The sequence below is a fragment of the Phoca vitulina genome, unplaced genomic scaffold, assembly GCF_004348235.1.
Source record: "Phoca vitulina isolate PV1807 unplaced genomic scaffold, GSC_HSeal_1.0 scaffold54, whole genome shotgun sequence".
Lineage (NCBI taxonomy): Eukaryota > Metazoa > Chordata > Mammalia > Carnivora > Phocidae > Phoca > Phoca vitulina.
The window spans coordinates 6,412,345-6,433,993 of NW_022589757.1; the positions used below are offsets into that span (position 1 = coordinate 6,412,345).

Here is a 21,649-nt window from a genome sequence, read left to right on the forward strand (position 1 = left end):
TTAAGGGGCTGGATATTGCATTTGGAATAAAATGTAAATTTATAAAGCATATAAACTTGTTACACTATACATGATTGGAAAACTTTCTCTCTCATGTCATGCTCACTGTGTTCTGAGAATACAGGGGCTTTTAGACTTTCCTCTCCCTGAAATTCTTCTCTGCCCCTCCTCATTCTCCTTCCCATCTATTCCAGGTACACACATACTCCTCATCCATTTCCAGTGTCTCTGCCCAGCGTGCCTATGTTGGCTTTTGTGATCTAGTTGCTACATATCTCTACGGTTTTATCACTTTCTACTTCCCCTGCACTAAGCCTGTATTTAAGTCACATAGGATTGTTTACAATTCCAAGAACGTACTCATCTCATGCTATGGAACTGGGCAATTTGCCTCTTCAAATTTCCTTCCATATATTTTTCACCTGTAAAGTATTCCTAAGTCATGACTCATTCTAACAGCAATTCCTAACTCAAGCCTTCCCTAACAAATTAGGGAAGTGGACAGCTTACCTTCCACACTGCTTTCTGTATCTATTTGTCAACATCATTGCAATACTATGGGGTAATGACCTGCCTGTGTTTGGCTTCTTGACTACAGATACATTCTTGAAATATAACCACCAATTTATTATTCATCTTTTCTCTCTAGGAATTGAGCAAAGTATCTTCAATAAAAGGTGCTTCAATAAATGTCAGTTCTGAGTTCAGCTGCATTTGAGGAGAACACTTATTTGGATAAACTTTGTTGACTTAAGCAGACCAGGCTCAGTATTTTATAGACATGCTTGATACATATAAAATTCCAACAAGGAAAATTACACACAGTAAAAACACAGCTCTACTGTTTCAGATGAGGATATTAGGATAATGAAAATTTGATAGATTACTTGTAAAAAAATTTACATTACATGAGACGGATACATATAATATAACAGAAGAAGAGAAGGTCATATAGAAATGCCATATAAAAAGAGAAACAGAGCTCAACAACTACTGTGGGATTCTATTGGTATCCCTTCCACTCTTTCATCTGCTATGCTAAAGCACACTATAATTTGAAAGATTCAGGTTCTCACCTATTTCTAATTAAAATATACCTTAGTAGAGTAATTTTAAAATCATATCATTTCTCATACTAAGGGTGCTCTTGACTTTTAGTAGGAATTACAATTCTAGATGTAATAGGAAAATCTGGGTGGGTGGTGGAAAGCATGCTGAAATGAATGTGTGAAATTGGGTATCTGCTGCTGACTCACTTGGAGCTCTGATCTTAGCCAAGTCACAACAGAATTGTGGGCTTTTCATGCTCCTTGCATATTTTTTTACTTCATTTTTGATGTAATCTCTTCAAGTTCTGAAGGACTTTAACAAGTCCAAACTAAGTCATAGACTACTTTCCACCTCTATTCACTCCTCCTGTGTTTCCTTCTGTAATAGGTTTGCATCCATCCAGGTATATAAGATAGAAATTAAAGTCATTTTGTATCTCTTTTTTCTTTACCTTGTATATATCAGTGCAATTACAGAATCTTGTTCCAGTGTATCTCGGAAAACTCCCATAACCTTTTCTCCTCTTCATTCCAACCACAAGGAACTTAGCTTATGCCCTCAATGTCTATGACTAGCTAGCTAGGTCTCCTGCTTCTGGTCTCCCCTGTAAACCATCATTCACAAAATCTTCATGGTGGGCTTTCAAAGATGCATGTCCAAGTGTGTTGCATCCTTGCCTAAAAGCATTCCCATGTCTAAGCAACAATCACAGAATCAAGTCCAAACTCCTCAGTCAGTCCTTAAGACCCTTCTCAAGGGTGCCTAGACATCCTCCAATTGCACACCCCTGAGCACCCTATATTCTAGTTTTATCAGATTTTACCATCCATTTCTTTACTTTATTGGTTCACTTACTTACTTACTGAGTCCAGATCATGTCAGGCATGTACTAAGAGCTAAGGGCAGTCAATGTCAAATCTTCCCTGAAGGGTTCCATTCAGAAAAACCTTAACAGGAGCAACATTAGCGTTGATGTTAAGAGGATGAACTCTGGATTGGGTTCCCCAGGTTCAGATCCAGTCCCCTTTGCAGGGTATTTAATATCTCTAACTTGTAGTTACCAATTCACTAAAGAGAAGATTAATGATAATATTATCATCATAGGGATTAAATTATGTTAATATATGTAAAACACTGACACAGAGTAAGCACAGCAAGCTACCTTGAAAGGCATATAAAAATTACTGGTTGGGGGGCTTTATCAAACCATATATATGCACAATTCTGACCGTACTTACGAATTCTGTTGCAGTAAGCCAACTCAGGTATGAATATTTTTTGTCCCTCAGATGTAAACCTGATATAAATTAAGAAATGCCTGGCCCCATGGGTCAATAGATAATCAAAGCCAAAAATGTGGCAAGACTGGTGACTTTGTTCATGCTCTTTCCCACTGTTGAAATTTTATTTTTCTTTCTCCTGGAGAAAATTTTACTGATATTTCAAAGTCTGATTTAAATATAATTCTCCAATTATATATATATATTTAAGTCTATGTTTCTATAGTATCTTCTTTATATAACTAAATATTTGTTATACCACATAGTGGTTATTCATATAATCATTGGCCCTCTTATTAATCTATGAACTATGAGGGGTCTATTTTTTATTTGTACTTTCTATTAATTTAATAAACATTTGTTGAATAATTAAGGTATTAGACTATAATAGCTCCAAGATTCCTTACAATCTAAATCTAATAAATTATTAAGAATCTGAAAAAAAAGTTCATGGCTTCTGATCCAGTAATTATAATTCTAGGAATCTATGTTAAGGAAATAATCAGAGATATAGTAAAAGCACTATGAATAAAGATGGTCAACATATTTCTTAAGAGTAGAGAAAATTGGGAAAAGTCTAATTTCTTTCTTACAAGAATCAAATTACTCACTAAATTATGGCACAATCATGAGGAGGATTATTATGAAATCATCTGAAATGGTTTTTGAATTGTATTAATGGCATGGGAAAATGCTCATGTTATAATTTTCAGTGGGAAAAAATATGTAAGTTATAAAAGTGAATACAGATGTCCAGTCAAATGGAACGATGAATTCATAGGCTGAGCCTTCCTTCTGCTGAAAACACATAGCAATAAATGAAAACATAAAAAGAGAAAAGCAAACAACACAGTATACTTTAAAAAATGTTAATATCTCCTTGGACCAGAAATTTTAGAGTAGCCCAAGTTAATAAGCAGTGCTGAAGCAAGAGGTCACTGGAGCGTGCATGTAGAGAAGAAGGTAAAGAGCTTGGCTTATGTAGAGCCTGGTGAAGGGAGAGTTCACACAGCTGGAAATGGAACCGGTCTCATTACTGGAGACCCAGAGCTGTGACTGAGCTCCCCAGGTTGTGAAAGGAGGATGAAAACAGCTACAGTCCACATGTAGCTATGTGACTGGGGCAGCAAGCCTAGGCAGACACAGCTTTCCAGGCAGCCCTGAGCTAAGTCAGTCACTAGTTTGATACTGAATCTGTAATAAGCCTCATATGTACATGTATGTACATTTATGTAGGCACAGGGCAGGAGTCCCAGGCTGCCAACAGAAGCTTTGGTTCTGGCCTGGGGGGCAAAAACAGGCCTTGTCAAAGCAATTGAAAAAATCAAGAGAATGAAGGATTTGGGGGGTCAGGAGAAGGGAGAGAGCAAGGGACTGACAGACTGATAGGCAGTTTCTGTCAAAGCCTCAGCTTGCAACACAGAAGCAATCATAGACAATACATACATAATTGCATGTGTATGGCTATGTCCCAGCTGAACTTGACTTACAAAAAGAGGGCTCAATTAACACACAGGCTGTAATTTTCTGACACTTGTTTTAAATCAACATTCCAATACCAAAATGAAACTAATGAATAGAAAGATAGCTTATAACTATTAACAAATGAAAGATGGATTCATTTTGGATGAAACAAAAACTATAGAAAATCCAAAAAGGTCTTCAATATATTTTTATAAACCTCAAAGAGATAAAGGAAAGATAATATCTAAAATAAGAACAAGAAATTACTTTAAAGGTAAAAATACATGTGATAAAAATCATATTAGAAAACCTGGAAACAAAAATATTATCATGACTAGTTATACTGATAATACAAACATCAGATTGGACAGAGCCAAAAAGAGACTTAATGAACTAGAAGACAATGTTGAGGAATGCACGAAGATTATAGCAAAAAAGGTGGTGGTGGATTTTTAAAATATGAAAGAGAAGTTAGGAAACATAGAGAGTGAGACTAAAGTGGCTCCAATGTACATCTAAGAAGAGTTTCAGGTAAAGGAAAGAAAAGTGATAAACACTGAACAGATAATTGTTGAGAATTCCGAAGACATTAAGGAAAACATCAGTCTTCAAGTTGAAAGTTTTCACTAAGTACAGAGCAAGACAATGAATGAATGAATGATTGAATGAATGAATTCATAATGTGCATATTAAAGCAAAGCCAAAGCAGAATAAGGATAATGAGAGAATATAAATGTGAATTAATTAAATGACCCAACTATAGGGGCACCTGGGTGACTCAGTCGTCAAGTGTCTGCCTTCGGCTCAGGTCAGGATCCCAGGGTTCTGGGATCGAGCCCCACATCAGGCTCCCTGCTCTGCTGGGAGTCAGCTTCTCCCTCTCCCACTCCCCCTGCTTGTGTTCCCTCTCTCCCTGTCAAATAAATAAATAAAATCTTTAATAAATAAATAAATAAATAAATGACCCAACTATAAAGCCGAAAATGTAACAGTTACATGTGTCATGGCTCCAGTGGTATAATTTGTGCATACACAAGCAATACACACCCACACCAGATAAAAATATACCAAATACTAATGTTATTTATCATTGGACTGTAGAATCACAAATAAACACAATTTTTTCTCCACATTTTTCAGTGCTGTTTGATGTTCCTATGCTGAACTGAGACTCATTTTAAAAATCATAGTAAAATGTTACTTTTTATTTTTTATTTTTTTAAAGATTTTATTTATTTATTTGAGAGAGAGAGAATGAGAGACAGAGAGCATGAGAGGGAGGAGGGTCAGAGGGAGGAGCAGACTCCCTGCAGAGCAGGGAGCCCGATGCGGGACTCGATCCCAGGACTCCAGGATCATGACCTGAGCCGAAGGCAGTCGCTTAACCAACTGAGCCACCCAGGCGCCCAAAATGTTACTTTTTAAAAAGCTATTGGTTTCATTTGAATTGAGTTCATAATATCATTTTTCCCTCAAACAAAAAAAAAATCAGAAATTTACAATTGTAAATAAAATTGCCACGCACAAATATAAGTCAATACAGACAATTTTAAAGACTGGGTTCTCCTGTATATCTCTGAACACAGACATGACTTCAATTTGAAGATATAGTTCATGAATTTTAAACATTTTCAAGTCTCTTATTGAAGGTGGGGGGAGGGAGGGAGGATACAGAAATAATTTGCATGAGAACATTCTTGTCCAGTTCCGGTAACTTAATTACTCAATGCCCCGTACATGTTGAGTTGATTTAAGTCATGTGGCAATTGCTACAACTTCTAACTAAGAAAGGCACTGGAACAGAAGTCGTCATTTGGCAGGACTGCAACAAGAAACACTGCTGACAGTCAGAAGAGATCAAAAGCAGATCAGGTTGCTTAACAAACTACATGTCACTGAGCTAAGAAAGCCAGGGGAGCACCCTGAGGAGCTGTGGAAATCTTGGGAACAACTGTAGAAACCAAACCTAGTGGATGTTCTTATAAAATGCTAAAATGAGATTCAGTTGTTTTATTACAATGCCTGAGCCATAACACATTATTTCCCAGTCTTTCCTCAGAAATAAATCAAGTCTTGAAGCAGAAAAAAAGAAGTGATAGAGGCAGAAGATGAGTAACTTAATGGTTATAGTTTATTTTTTATCAAACTAATCACACCATTTCTTCTATTTTTTTCCTTATTATGAATAGCCAATACTTATTGGATATTTACTATATGGAAAGTATTGAGATAAACTCTTTATACACATCATCTCTCATTTTCTGAGCTTTCTTAAAACAACTTGCTTCTGGAAAAAAAAAAAGAAAAAAGGGAACAGGCTATTTGAATCTTCCTAAATGAATTACCTAATTTGGTCACTTAGAAGGAATCATTTTTAATAAGTTATTTATCAAAGTAGACATTATTTTAAATTATATCAAAAGTAACATAATTCAATGGTCTTCAATTTTGATTCCCATTCAGTCAAATCAATGTACATATCTAATTATACCTAATCTCATTCCAAAAAGGGACACAAGGGGGGGTATAGCTCAGTGGTAGAGCATTTGACTGCAAAAAGTGACACAAGACAATTTTACTAAATTAGGCCTTGTTGATATGAAATGCTACAGTCATGCTAAAACTTTCCCAGAAAATGAATTTAAATTTCAGCGCATAAGATTTCTTTCCTTGTGTTACAAAATATCTTGTTTTCAATGGAAAAACTCAAATTTTGGAAAAGCAAAACGTAACACATATGATTAAATTATGATTTTTTTGTCAGTGTTTAAAGGATACCTCAGAGTTTAACAGCCTTGTAAATTGCTCTTCAAGCTAATCTTGTTTTATAAGAACAGAAATATATAATTATATTAGTTCATAAACTATAGTTTCATTTCCCTACTTTCTTTGTAAGCTCCTTAGAGGCAAATGCCATGCTTCTGTTTCTAACATGGTACCAGGCTTGCATTTCTTAAACTATGTTCCACTGACTAGAGAAACTATCAGATACTCTGTGAGAAAGTACTCTGTGATCAAATAAATTAGGGAAATACTAACACATTTCAGAGAACACTGTGAATTCCCTTTAAATTTATCTTATCCCAGCAGTTCTTATGTTCATTTGGTCATGAAACTTTCCATTTCTAGAGCAGCAAATTGTAACAATCCATAGACAAATGAGAAAATACTGGGCAAGCAAATGCCATTGGTACTAGTTGAGGGAAGAGGCTTTTAGAGAAATTTGTCTTATCCCAATGGGAAGTATAAATTGTGAGGCTTAAAATCATCACCTTCTCACCCCTCTGAGGTACTAAAAATTGCCAAGATGCCCCCTCAACGTTTAATGTGTGTAGTTAACCACATTGCTTAAGAAGATAGCTGTGCATGAGGAAACATTACCCAGTGGCCCTGGTCAATTGTCCTTTTCAAAACCATGATCTGGTGTGTGCTCCTTCCCTTGTTTCAGCTCTAAGACTTGTGAGAACTTGGCATTTTCATGACTACATGTATATTTAATAACTGTAATAAGAAACTATGTAGATATGAAAAATAAATGAAGTAACATTCCAAGTGATGCACCAACCAAAGCAAACAGAAATCCCCTGGTGATAAGATTACCATTCCACTCATTTATTAAATTACCTACAAACTACAAAATCCTCTGCAAGACCAAATTGTTGAAGTGTGAAGTATTTTCCAGATATTCCAGAAATGCCCCCAGCACCACATCAAAGAGACAGAGACAGAGAAAAAATGCAGAATTTCATAAGCAAACCAAGATACCTGGCAAATTTTGAAGTATAATACGTACTACACATGAATGGTTAAGTTTCCTATTATTTTAAGAAATCATACTTAAGTATATAGTATCATAGTATTATATAAATGTAACATAGCTTTATGTATTTTTTTTTTTTTTTTTTGCAACAAGGCAGTCATTCTTGGGCTCAATCAATGGGCACCCTTATTTGAGGCTCTAAGGGAGAGCATTTAAGTGACAGAATTTCACCCCTCCTTGGCAGTGATGATTGTATCTATGGTTTCCACAGCACCTCGCAAATGCCTGACATGCACCAGGACTATAAATAAATGTTGTGGAGCATTTAGAAAATCAAACTATAGAAAATAGATAGAAAATCAAACTATATAATGTTGCTCTGTTGATTTAAATCCATATAAAAGCATCTGTGATGAGACTATAACAGCTCCATAAATTTGATTACAGGTCAAAATCTTTGGATAAATATTTCAAAACTGGGATACAATCTCTTAAAAAGTGATATCATATTTGATTTATAGAAAGAGGTAACCAACCCTCTTCTCATCTAGTAATACAACATCATATGAAAATCTCACATAAATTTATTTATTCCCTATCTGTGCTTAACAGACTTAGCAAGAGATTGAAAGAGACAGCTGAGGTGTTCTCAGCTCTGCAACAAGAACCCTCATGATCATAAAGGGAATAAAGAGATTTTACATTCAAAATGAAAAAAAATTGTAAATTTTCTGTGTAAATGTGACTTTTCACTTAAAATCTCTTTATCTTAAAAATTATCATTGAAGTGTAATTGACATATAAGATTATTTTAGTTTTAGGTGTATAATATAATGATTCAACATTTGTATACATTGTGAAATGATCACCACAATAAGTATAGTTAACATCTGTCACTACACAATTAATTTTCTTTCCTTGTGATGGGAACTTTTTTTTTTTTATGATCTATTTATTTATTTTTGAGAGAGAGAGAGTGTGTGGTGGGGAAGGGCAGAGGGAGAGGGAGAGAGAGTCCTAAGCAGACTTTGTGCTGAGTGCGGAGCTTGACACAGTGCTCGATCTCATGACCATGACATCACCCAGGCACTCCAACTGTGATAGGAACTCTTAAGACTTCCTTTCTTAGCATCTTTCAAATTTGTAATATTACTGACTAAAGTCACCATGCTATACATTACATTATATCCTCATGACACATTTATTTCATAATTGGAAGTTTGTACCTCTTGATCCCCCTTCACCCATTTTGCCCACCAATTTGTTCTTTGTATCTATGAGCTTTGTTTTGTTTTCTGATTTTTTTTTTTTTAGGTTTTCTTTTTCTGTCAGACTTATTTCACTGAACAAAATACACTCAAAGTCCATCCATGTTGTTGCAAATAAGATTTCATCCTTCTTTACGGCTGAGTCATATTCCTGTGTGTGTGTGTGTATGTGTGTGTGTGTGTACATATATATACACATACATACCACATCTTTATCCATTCATCTATTGATGGACACTTCTGTTACTTCCATGTCTTAGCTATTATAAATAATGCTGCAATGAACAGAGGGGTGCAGATAGCTTTTCAAATTAGTGTTTTCATTCTCTTCAGATAAATACCCAGAAGTAGAACGGCTGAACTCAATGATGGTTATATTTTTAACTTTTTGAGGAAACTCCATTCTGTTTTCCAGAGTAGCTGCATCAATTTACACCACCAACAACAGTGTAAGTGGATTCCTTTTTCTCCACATCCTCGCCAACACTTGTTGCTTCTTGTTCTTTTGAAACTAGCCATTCCGACAGGTGTGAAGTGATATCTCATTGTAGTTTTAATTGGCATTTCCCTGATGGTTAGTGATGTTGAGTATCTTTTCATGTGCCTTGTGGCCATCTGTACATCCTCTTCGGGAAAATGTCTATTCAGATCCTCTGCCCATTTTTTAATTGGGTTGTTTGTGTTTTTGTTATTAAGTTGTATGAGTGCTTTATATATTTTCAATATTAACCCCTTATTGGATTTATCATTTGCAAATATCTTCTCCCATTCAGTAAGGACCTTGTCCTATTATTGACAGTTTCCTTTGCTGGGCAGAAGCTTTTTAGTTTGATGTAGTCCCATTTGTTTATTTTGCTTCTGTTGCCACTGCCTTTGGAGTCAGATGCAAAAAAAATATCACCAAGATTGATATCAAGGAGCTTACTGCCTGTTTTCTTCTATGAGTTTTATGGTTTCTGGTCTTACAGTCAGGTCCTTAACCTAATTTGAGTTAATTTTTGGGTATGGGGTAAGATACTGTTCAGTTTTGGTTTTTTTGCATTTGGATGTCCAGTTTTCCCAAACCTCATTTATTGAAAGAGACTGTCCTTTCCCCATTGTATATTCTTGCCTCTTTTGTCGTAAATTGACCGTATATGTATGGGCTTATTTCTGGGCTTTCTATTCTGTTCAATTGATCCACGTGTCTGTTTTTATGCCAATGCTATACTCTTCTGATTACTATTGCTTTGTAATATAGCTTGAAATCAGGGAGTGTGATGCCTCCAGCTTTATTCTTCTTTCTCAAAATTACTTTGGCTATTTGGGATCTTTTGTGGTTCCTATACAAATTTTAGGATCATTTGTTCTAATTCTGTGAAAGATGACATTGGAATTTTCATAGGAATTGCACCGAATGTATAGATTGCTCTGGGTAAAAAAGACATTTTTAACAATATTAAATCTTCCAAACAATGAGCATGGAATAGCTCTCCATTTATTTGTATATTCTTCAATTTCTTTCACCAATATGTCTTATAGGTTTTAGTGTATACATCTTGCACTTCCTTGGTTAAATTTATTCCTAGGTATTTTATTCTTTTTGATGCAATTGTAAAAATGAGTTTGCTTCCTTAATTTCTCCTTTGGATAGTCTGTTGTTGGTGCATAAAAATGCAATAGATTTTTGTATATTGATTTTGTACCTGAAACTTAATTTACTAGTTCTAATAATTTTTGGTGGAGTCTTTAGGGTTTTCTATATACAAAATGTTATCCTCCGCAAATACTAATAGTTTTACTCCTTCTTTTAGAATTTGGATGGCTTTTATTTAAAACAATTTTTTTTTTTAAAGAGGGAGAAAGGGAGAGAGGCAGAGGAAGGGGAGAGGGAGAGAGAGAGTCTTAAGCAGGCTCCCTGCTGAGTGCAGAGCCTGACCCTAGGCTCGATCTCACAACCCTGAGATCATGAGCTGAGATGAAATCAAGAGACACTTAACTGACTGAGCCACCCAAGTGCCCTTTAAATGTTACTTTTAATTTAGAAATCTGAAGAATTTCAGACTCATTTCAAAATGATTTGATACAAGGCTTCTCAGCTAACAATAAAATGTTATACATGCATGTGTTTTTTGACCAACTATATGAAAGAAGATTTTTGTTCCCAGGAAAGTTCATAAGCCACAACATCTTGTGCAAGTATACCAAGGGGGGATAGGAAGGAACTATTTCTCTTTTAACAATAACATGAAAAATGTACAAGTGTCCTTGGCTATCAAGTGAAAACAAGATGATCAAATTTGCTCCTGGTGAAAGGGATTGCTATTCAAATAACCAATATACTACTCAATAGCTAAATGTCTAATATACATAACTTTTTAAACAACAAAATAATAAGATTATTGGTAAAATTTTTCTTTTGCCACACTAAAAAAATGTAGTTTTACAAAGCCGTTAAGATTTACTTTCTTAAAAAAACATTGAAAAGTCTGTGTTTTTCTCCTTAAAAAAGCATTCGGTAATACAAACATGATCCTTTAAGATTATAAGTTACCTTTCAAGTCTTTCTTTAGTTTTCTGAGATCTTTTTGAAAATCTTCAAACTTCATCTGTGAGGCCTGAAAAAGGTCCTGGGGTTCTGGCAGTGGAAAAACACACTGTTCTTTTCCAGCATCCTAATTAGCAAGAAACACATAATTTTAAAACAAACCAGCATTAATATAAATAAAGATACAACAACAATGGCAATGGCAAAACAACAACGAAATCGAACTATATGTAAAAACTGTCTTACCTCATCAAAATTTCGAAGATAATAGGAAACAATATATGACAAAAGGCTTCTGCTATTGTCCTAGGCAGAAAGACCAAAGTAAAAATATATTTTTTAAATATTAAATATGCAGTGTCAAGTAAAATAAATTCCAGTAAATCAATATATAAATGAGAACATTTAGAATAAAATGTGAGATCCTACATTTCAAAGTACTTCAACCACTGCATCAAAGGAGTTTAATGGCACAGAAGATCCTGTTTTTCCCAATGTTCTAATCTAAGCTCCAAGTAGAAGCACAACTGTTCTAGGGTGGAGTCTCAACTGTGAATACTTTGCTGCTTTTGCCCTCCTCAATCAGAAAATTAGTTCATTAATTGTCATGTTTTATCATTAAAAGGTATAACTACTACTTTAGCTGAAGTGACTCAATCTTGCCAGCATTTATTTCTATACCATTTCTGGACCAGCAGGTATCATTCCAACAGTAAGACTGATTGAAATTTGTTAGTATAGGGATCAGGAAAATAAAGTTAAGTATTATTTTAAGTAAGCAGGGGCTTTAAAAATGCAAATACATATTATAAATTGCTATGTCAGCAACTGAGATTGAGGAATTAATGTCCTCACAGCTATAAATAATGCAATGTGTGTATTTCTATAGGAAAAAAAAATGTAGGATTGTTCCTATTCTAATGGTTTTCAAAGAATAGCTTTTCACCCCCTTTCTGGCACACTTAGGGGCATTTTTAATGATTTCTCTTTTTTTGCATCACTTGAAATTAGTACTAGATAATTTGAATGTGGGAGGACAAATATATATTTTTTTAAAAAACCGTACGACACAAACTACATCCCCTGAAATGTTCAATCTAACCATTATTTTCCCTCTATTTATACAAAGCAATATCCCTTTATAATTTAATTTGACATGATATGATAATACACCTTTTAGAGACTTCCCTCATAGTAATTTATAGTAATAATAACATAATAATATGTTATGCAGTTATACACTGCAATAATAAAAGTAATATATTTATTAGAAAGAGCATTCACTTGTAAATAATTAAAGCAACTTTCCTTTCTCCTTCCTAACTTATAAATCAATGAAATGGTTAACCATACTTGAATCAATTAACAAAACATTTATTAAATGCCTGCTGATAGGCATGCTGAATGAAAATTCTGAGTGATCTAAATAACAGCTCTGTCCATACAGGTCTACAAATAGTACTAAGAAGTAGACACAGTTATATTTGCTTTATACAGAAAGAACCAAATAAAGAAGACTTCACATAACTCTTGTGAGAATGCAAGTGAAATTATAAAATAAAATTTTGTTTCTTGATTTTATTATGCAATTTTTATCTAGATTATTCCTTGTAGTTATTTAAATTGATAAAATTTAACTTATTGGGAGATTGAATAAGATATATCAACCAATAAAAAACAAATAATCCCTTATTCATATATAATTATAATTATTAGAATCTATTTCAGATCCATTTTTATAAGCTAAATATTATGTTGATGCTATTTATATTCCAGTGTTATTTGCAAATGTTACTTGTTTCAATCCAACAATCAGTTGTTAAGAACTATTCAAGTGCTTAGAAGAGAGTTTTGCTTTTGAACAAATGTGATTTATCCAGTTGACATACTGGAGGTTCCTGTGAAAACTTGTGCCATACAAATATAATAGCATCTGAACAAATATAACCATAAAAATCACAAAAATTGTATGTGCTGCTGGTGTTCCAAGACAGGATGATGGCTTTATTCAATTTTGGAAAAGCAGTGTGTGGGATTTCATAGAACTCAGTGAAAGAATGGCAAATGGATGTATGAGTGGATGTATGAATGAATGAGCAAATGAATTGTTGGCCAACAGAAAAAACAATAAAAAGTATCTCTTTCTTAGGTGGGAATTACAGCTGACCCTTGAACAACATGGGTTTGAATTGCATGGGTCCACTTACACTTAGATTTTTTTTCAACAAATATAGTACAGTACTGGAAATGTATTTTCTCTTCCTAATGATTTTCTTAATAACATTTTCTTTTCTCTAACTTACTTTATTGTAAGAATACCATATATGTTACATATAACATAGGAAATAGGTGTTAATCGGCTAATGTTATCGGTGAGACTTCTCATCAACAGTAGGCTATTAGTAGTTAAGCTTTAGGAGAGTCAAAAGTTATATGCGGATCTTCAACTGAGCAGGAGGTCAGTGCCCTGCATCATTCAAGGGTCAACTATATTCATTATCGAGGAAGAACAATTCTAGTATTTCCATTTCTATGAGCCGTCGTTTACTTATATTTATAATTTTAAAAACATGACCATAATTTTCTTTATCATATAGTTCTGTGTGGAGATTCTTTTATTATTATTATTATTATGTTATGTTAATCACCATACATTACATCATTAGTTTTTGATGTAGTGTTCCATGATTCATTGTTTGTGAATAACACCCAGTGCTCCATTCAATACGTGCCCTCTTTAATACCCATCACCAGGCCAACACATCCCCCCACCCCCCTCCCCTCTAGAACCCTTGGTTTGCTTCTCAGAGTCCATAGTCTCTCATGGTTCATCTCCCCCTCTGATTTCCTCCCCTTCATTTTTCCCTTCCTACTATCTTCTCTTTTTTTTGTGGAGATTCTTTTATCAGAGAAACAGAATTCTATTATTTTCTAAGTTTACAATCTCACACATTAACTCTAACCAACATAGTTGTTTCCCTAATATTATATTTTTACTGACACTCTCATAATCTCTTAGATGTTAATTTTAAACAAATACAAGTATAGAAGTAGGATCAAAAATTAATTAGGCCTGCAAAAAGGCTTAGACATCCCCACACATACCAGTATAAAGGGGAGGATGATATGTAGAAAAGCAGGATCATCTTTTACATTTTATTTTCAATCTACTTTCACCCATCTTTGTTTTGTTTTTAAAACACAAGCCTGCTGGCCTCCATTACTTAACACAGAAGAGGAATACCATCTAATTTATGAAAATTAATTAATCCTCAGACTCCAAAAGGATACATATTAGCAGACATGATAATGACAGAGTGAAAAATAATTATTTTTATTTTAAAAATCCTCTACTTGTTCTGCATGGAGCACTGGGTGTTAATATGCAAACAGTGAATCATGGAACACTACATCAAAAACTAATGATGTAATGTATGGTGATTAACATAACATAATAATAATAATAAAAGAAACATAAAAAAAATCCTCTACTCGATTATGCATTAGACATAGGATTCACAATTACTCACTTTAGGAAACATTATTCACAAAATCATAAACCTATGATGGCCATATACTTTTACCTAGTTCAGAACATCAACACCTTGGAACATAAAGAAACATTTATTACAACAGGCTTACAGTCAAACTTATTACTAAATAAAGCATCTAATCTTCAATTTGCCTACATTCATTCATACAAAATACTTACACTGCTTTTGACATCTTTCAGCTTTGGAAGAATGTCTAATCCAAAGCCATCGGCCTGTCCTCGAGTCTTATTCCCTCCATTCATGTAGTTGCCAAAAGCAAGAACCAAACCCAGGATCTGCATAACCCCTGGGCCATTTTTTAATGTCTGTAAAACCAAATAAAGAACATTTTCTCTCTGAGACAAAGTTTTTTTTGAATTAAGTTAGTGGCAGATATTCATATTATCCTAATAATTTTGGGTCACATCCAAACTGTATCATTGCTTATTATTAGGATTTTTTTATTATTATTGTTATGTTATGTTAATCACCATACATTACATCATTAGTTTTTTTTTTTTTTTAAAGATTTTATTTATTTATTTGAGAGAGCGAGAATGAGAGAGAGAGAGAGCATATGAGAGGGAGGAGGGTCAGAGGGAGAAGCAGACTCCCCGCTGAGCAGGAAGCCCGATGCGGGACTCGATCCCGGGACTCCAGGATCATGACCTGAGCCGAAGGCAGTCACTTAACCAACTGAGCCACCCAGGCGCCCACATCATTAGTTTTTGAGTGGTGCTTCCAAAGTTAACTTTAAGAAGCTGTACCACCTACCCAACAGACACATGAAAAAGTGCTCAACATCGCTCGGCATCAGGGAAATCCAAATCAAAACCTCAATGAGATACTACCTCACACCAGTCAGAATGGCTAAAATTAACAAGTCAGGAAACGACAGATGTTGGCCGGGATGCGGAGAAAGGGGAACCCTCCTACACTGTTGGTGGGAATGCAAGCTGGTGCAGCCACTCTGGAAAACAGTACGGAGGTTCCTCAAAAAGTTGAAAATAGAGCTACCCTATGACCCAGCAATTGCACTTCTGGGTATTTACCCCAAAGATACAAATGTAGTGATCCAAAGGGGTACGTGCACCCCGATGTTTATAGCAGCAGTGTCCACAATAGCCAAACTGTGGAAAGAGCCAAGATGTCCATCGACAGATGAATGGATAAAGAAGAGGTGGTATATATATACAATGGAATATTATGCAGCCATCAAAAGGAATGAAATCTTGCCATTTGCAAGGATGTTGATGGAACTGGAGGGTATTATGCTGAGCAAAATAAGTCAATCAGAGAAAGACATGTATCATATGATCTCACTGATATAAGGAAGTCTTAATCTCAGGAAACAGACTGAAGGGTTGCTGGAGTGGTGGGGGGTGGGAGGGATGGGGTGGCTGGGTGATAGACATTGGGGAGGGTATGTGCTATGGTGAGCACTGTGAATTGTGTAAAACTGTTGAATCACAGACCTGTACCTCTGAAACAAATAATACATTGTATTTAAAAAAAAAAAAAAGAAGAAGATAGTAGGAAGGGAAAAATGAAGGGGGGAAATCAGAGGGGGAGACAAACCATGAGAGATGATGGACTCTGAGAAACAAACTGAGGGTTCTAGAGGGGAGGGGTTGGGGGGGATGGGTTAGCCTGGTGATGGGTATTAAAGAGGGCACATATTGAATGGAGCACTGGGTGTTATATGCAAACAACGAATCATGGAACACTACATCAAAAACTAATGATGTAATGTATGGTGAGTAACATAACATAATAAAAAAAAAAAAGAAGCTATACCCCCTACAAGCATTCAGGTACACATTTGTAAACTGAGAGACCACTCTAGGTGATTTCTATGATATAATTGCGCTGAAAACAAATAAGGCTGTAATATGAGAACTACTACAAAATAATGTCATTGCCATCATCCTAATTATACCTATCTCTGGAGCAATAGAAATTTTTGGCAAAACACAGTTATAAAGATTAATTTCCAAATTTAGATTTATCCCTGAAAAGTTCACACTCACTTCTTCCAAAACACAAAGCTTAGCTGGAATTTGCATGTCTTCTTTCCTCTGAAAATGTGTCTTTAATAACATCTTACTAGTTTTCAAAATGATTTACCACAACCAGAACGAATGGTACTATTGATTTTTGACAAATTGTTTTAAATGGTAATATTGGTAATTTCTGCCAAGCATTTATTCTTTGTTTTCAGAAGAATATTTATCTGCTATTGAGTCATACAGCTGTTCCTAGATTATTTGGATAGAATCATTAACAATTTGTTGGAAGCCCCTTCCAAAACTGAAGGAGAATAAATAAAATGCCTTCACATCACATCCAATCTGAAGTCTGATGTAGGAGAGGACTATGGAAAGTGAAGAGTTTGTGAAGGGACAGAAATTCATGGAGGTAGGAGCTAACAAGTGCACTCTACCAACAGGGCCCCATGGCGGTGGGCGCCTCTGAGTTTTCGCTTTGATCTTGAAACCAATCGTGGTATGTTCTCTTCTGTGGAACTGCTATCCTGCAAATTTATGCATACTTACAGTACATTAAAGAAAATGTTTTTGAAATATGAACATGACTGGACACAATTAAACATCAGAACTCAATCATCAGCATTCTATGGATCAGAACCCACCTCACACAATTTCTGTAGCAATTCCAGTTTGCGACGAATTGAGCAAATGCTTTCTGAAAACGTGGACTGGAACAGAATACAAAAGACTCTCTCTGAGAAGTTGGGGATTAGTGACAGTTCATAAAGGAACCTAAGGAAATAAAGCCAAGTTAAGAGGAAAATATAATTCATATAAACAGATGTTTATCCTCCTATCATTCAGAACAATTATGCCCAGAAAACACTACATTTTCCAAATGGAAAGAGGCTGCCCATAGCCTGGTGGCCTTCTACGAGGTCCTGAGGTGTGCTTACTGTTCAGGTTTGTCCAGAGACTTGGCATTTTCCTTGTCTTTGGAGGACCGGCCGTGCTTTTCAATTTTTTCCAGTTCATCTGACTGTGCTCTCTGGAAAAAATAATGCCAAGTGGTTATTCAAAATCTGGTGAAATGAATCCCTTAGATTACGATAATCTTAATACAGCAAAACTCTATATATTTTCATATTTCTTAGCATCTGTTTGCCGTAAAGCTTGACTTAATTCATGAAGGCATTTTAAAGTGTAAATATGTTTAATGCAAACCAGATCATCTCTAAACCTTCCAAATAATGTTATTGGCTATTAGTGATCTGCAAAACATTTATTTATTCAAGCATACTTTAAAACAATACAGTTTTCCTCTCTTGCTTCTTGGCGGCTTGTAATACTCTCTAGAATACAAGAATTTCATTTTAAAGTGGCATGTGTTATTCAGAAATCAATCAAGTTAAATTTGGAAGTAATTTGATCCTAATGTAAGATTTTTAAAGGAAAAAAAGTACTTATTTAACTAATACAATCATTGTTTATGGCTTTTTTTTTTTTTTTTTTAGGGAAAAATACAATTGAATTATTAAGTCCTGGGACAAAATAAAAGGTTTTGATTTTTCTTTTTGACACAAAAATGGCTTCAGGCTTCTTTTCTTTCAAATTATCTTCTTTTACCTTTCATCCTAAATTTGTTTCTTTGTAGGAGAGTTTCTTCTGCATTTTCAATATATAGTAGAAGATTTTATAGACATTGAGAAACACAAATCTATTCTTTATGAAAAATTTGGATGCTTTTTATTTGTAGTCTTGTCTTTATTTTATGATTTGTGAAGATGTTTCAAAATAGCCAAATACAATATTTCTATGCATTAAGAAGTGTGAGTAGACTACCATACCTTGAATTTGAGTCTAATCCTCAGAACTTAAATTCCCTTCACATTATTGTTTGCTTAAATATTAAAGCAGTTTAGCCAAGAACTACTGTATAAGATAAAATGTGATAGCCTTATAGAAACTAAAGATTTCATCTGAAAAATAGCTATGTTCTGTTTTTTATTCACTGACTGTTTTGAAATGCAGGTTTTTAGGTGATAGGATTAACTAGCAAAGACTAGTTCCTTCAAATGAAGCTTCTTTTTTTAAAAAAGATTTTATTTATTTATTTATTTATTTATTTATTTATTTATTTGAGAGAGAGAGCCAGAGAGAGAGCACGGGGTGGGGGAGGAGGGAAGGGGTGGAGGGAGAGGGAGAAGACTCCCCTCTGGGCAGGGAGCTAATACAGGGCTTTATACCAGGACCCCAGGATCATGACCTGAGGCAAAGGCAGACACTTAACCGACTGAGGCCCCCAGGCGCCCCTAAGGCTGCTCATTTTAAAATTTTATTTATTTATTTATTTATTTATTTAAGTATGCTCTGTGCCCAACATGGGGCTCAAACTCATGACCCCGAGATCAATAGTCACATGCTCTACCAACTGAGCCAGCCAAGTGCCCCCATATACACTCTTAAATAAAGGTGGCTTTTTTCCCCAGGCAACTGAAGAATTAGAATGACCAGTAAGTGTGGGTGGAGGTACCAGCATGTTTATCTTTCACTGCTTTTGAACCATCAGTACAAACATTTACACTGTCAAAAAAGCAAACAGCTTAATGCTACTATGAAAATCATTTTTACCTTGCAGACCCCCTTGCAAAAAATTACAGAACCCCTGGGCACCCATGGAACAGACTTGGAAACTGACACTTGGTAAAGCCTTCTTATCCAACTGATGATTAAATTATCTTCAGCATTCACCATACTCAAATACCTCCAATGACAAAAAACTCATTGTCATCCTAAATTGATCATTACAGGGGCGCCTGGGTGGCTCAGTCGTTAAGCGTCTGCCTTCGGCTCAGGTCATGATCCCAGGGTCCTGGGATCGAGCCCCACATCGGGCTCCCTGCTTGGCGGGAAGCCTGCTTCTCCCTCTCCCATTCCCCCTGCTTGTGTTCCCTCTCTCGCTGTGTCTCTCTCTGTCAAATAAATAAATAAAATCTTTAAAAAAAAAAAAATAAAAAAAAAAAAATAAAATAAATTGATCATTACATCTTTAAAAAACACCATCCAAAAACAAAACAAAACAGCTTCTTTATATTAAACAAAAATACTTCCTCTACTTTCAGACATTGGCCCTCGGTCTACTCTCTGCGGTCAATTGCAAATTCCTTTCAAATATTTGGGAAAGTTAATTTTTCTTCTTTTGTCTTCTGTGTTAAGTACTTTGGTTCTTTACATTTTATATGGTATGAATGTGAGCCTAATCACAATCATAGTTGCTCTCTGAGTAGGTTTCTGATGGCTTAACAAATGAGGCACACATAACAGTGTCCTGTCACTCTCCCATCGTACACTCTGCTTCTCAGCTCCATCATTCCAGGAAGACTGTTGCTGTTAGTGTAGCCTGAAATTAAGGACAATATTTGGAGGAGCCCTACATCCTCTTTAAGTTATCAGTAGTCTAAAACCTTTGAATTATTTTTCATGTTTATAGGCTTTATTCTGTTTCTCCTATTCTGTATTTATGAAATTGATTATTTTGGACTCAAGCATAACAACACATTTGTTATTTTTTTCTATATACAATCAACTATTCTAAGATTTTATAGCTTGAGATCATAATTCTGTCATGCTATGGAGCAAAAAATACTTTGGGTTAGGGTAGCATGACAGAGCTTCAGAAAAAAGAGGAGATAAGACCTGTGTTTTGAAGAATATGCTGGCTCTAGATAGATGGAGAGCTAATCTCAATGATTCGTCTCTAAATTTCCTCTGCTTTCTATATTCCCTGTCACTGTTGAGACATGGGCATCTACCTGATAACTCACACGGTCACACCAGATCTTCTACCTGGGATATGCGTCATTCACTTTGGCTTGCTGCTCTTGGCTTGGCTTATGAATGAACTCCTCCTGAAAGCCTGCCTCGACTGCCTTACTCTCCATTATAATTATTCTCGTTCCAAAATGATAACACAGAACCTTATATTTGCTTTGTCTTATGCTATGCTTATCACAGCATCTTATTGGCCATATAAATATATGCCTGCATCTTCTATTGATTGGAGCTTCTTGAGAAGGGCCATGTCTCAGGTATCTCTATGGTCCATAGTAACCAGTATGGCTTATGGTATACAGTTAGTAGTCAATAATATTTTTTTAAACACTGAAAAATTGTATCAGTGATTGAATACGACAAAAGAAGGCCTCCAAGTCATGAAGAAGAGACAGGGAAAAGAGGAGAGATAATGACCCAACAATATAAGAAGTATTGAGGACATAATGATATGCAGATAATTTCAACTATTTATCATCATCCTAAGAGTATAATGAAGGTACCTATGGGGTCATTTGAACTCCAAAATAGATATTATGCATGTGTGAGACAGAAGTAGTCATTTCAAATGCTAGTACAAAATAGGTAAATAAAAATAATAAGAAAGCTATGCCCGGCAAAAGTACATATGGATTCACTCATCTATACATTCATTCAACACTACTCTCTTGTGCCCCTATCACTCACCTCATGCAGAGATACTATGTGTGTAAAGGTACAAGAAGCAGGAATAAAACATAATAGGTTTTTAAGCAATGATAATCAACTTGGCAATATTCTGCTATTCATTAATATACCATGACCAATTGTTTCTTGCCCATCAGCTTGGCTTGCTCCTTGCAAAGCATGAGAGATCAAGCAAAAGTCAGTTATCTTCTATCTGCTAAGGCGCCATATTATTGTTCTTAATAGGAACCACACAATTTATGTCAAACTAGTGGTTATAAA

At 35.1% G+C, this 21,649-nt stretch overlaps 1 protein-coding gene across 1 annotated transcript in view; it reads right to left on the reverse strand.

Annotated features, from left to right (window-relative positions):
• Positions 1-21,649, reverse strand: part of FMN2 (formin 2) — a 382,777-nt gene that overhangs the window by 126,331 nt on the left and 234,797 nt on the right. The window contains exons 7-11 of the mRNA XM_032389271.1: positions 17,827-17,918; positions 17,533-17,662; positions 15,062-15,208; positions 11,596-11,655; positions 11,356-11,476 (exon numbers count right to left, since the gene is read on the reverse strand). Of these exons, the coding sequence (XP_032245162.1) occupies positions 11,356-11,476; positions 11,596-11,655; positions 15,062-15,208; positions 17,533-17,662; positions 17,827-17,918 (550 nt within the window). The remainder of the gene's footprint in view (positions 1-11,355; positions 11,477-11,595; positions 11,656-15,061; positions 15,209-17,532; positions 17,663-17,826; positions 17,919-21,649) is intronic.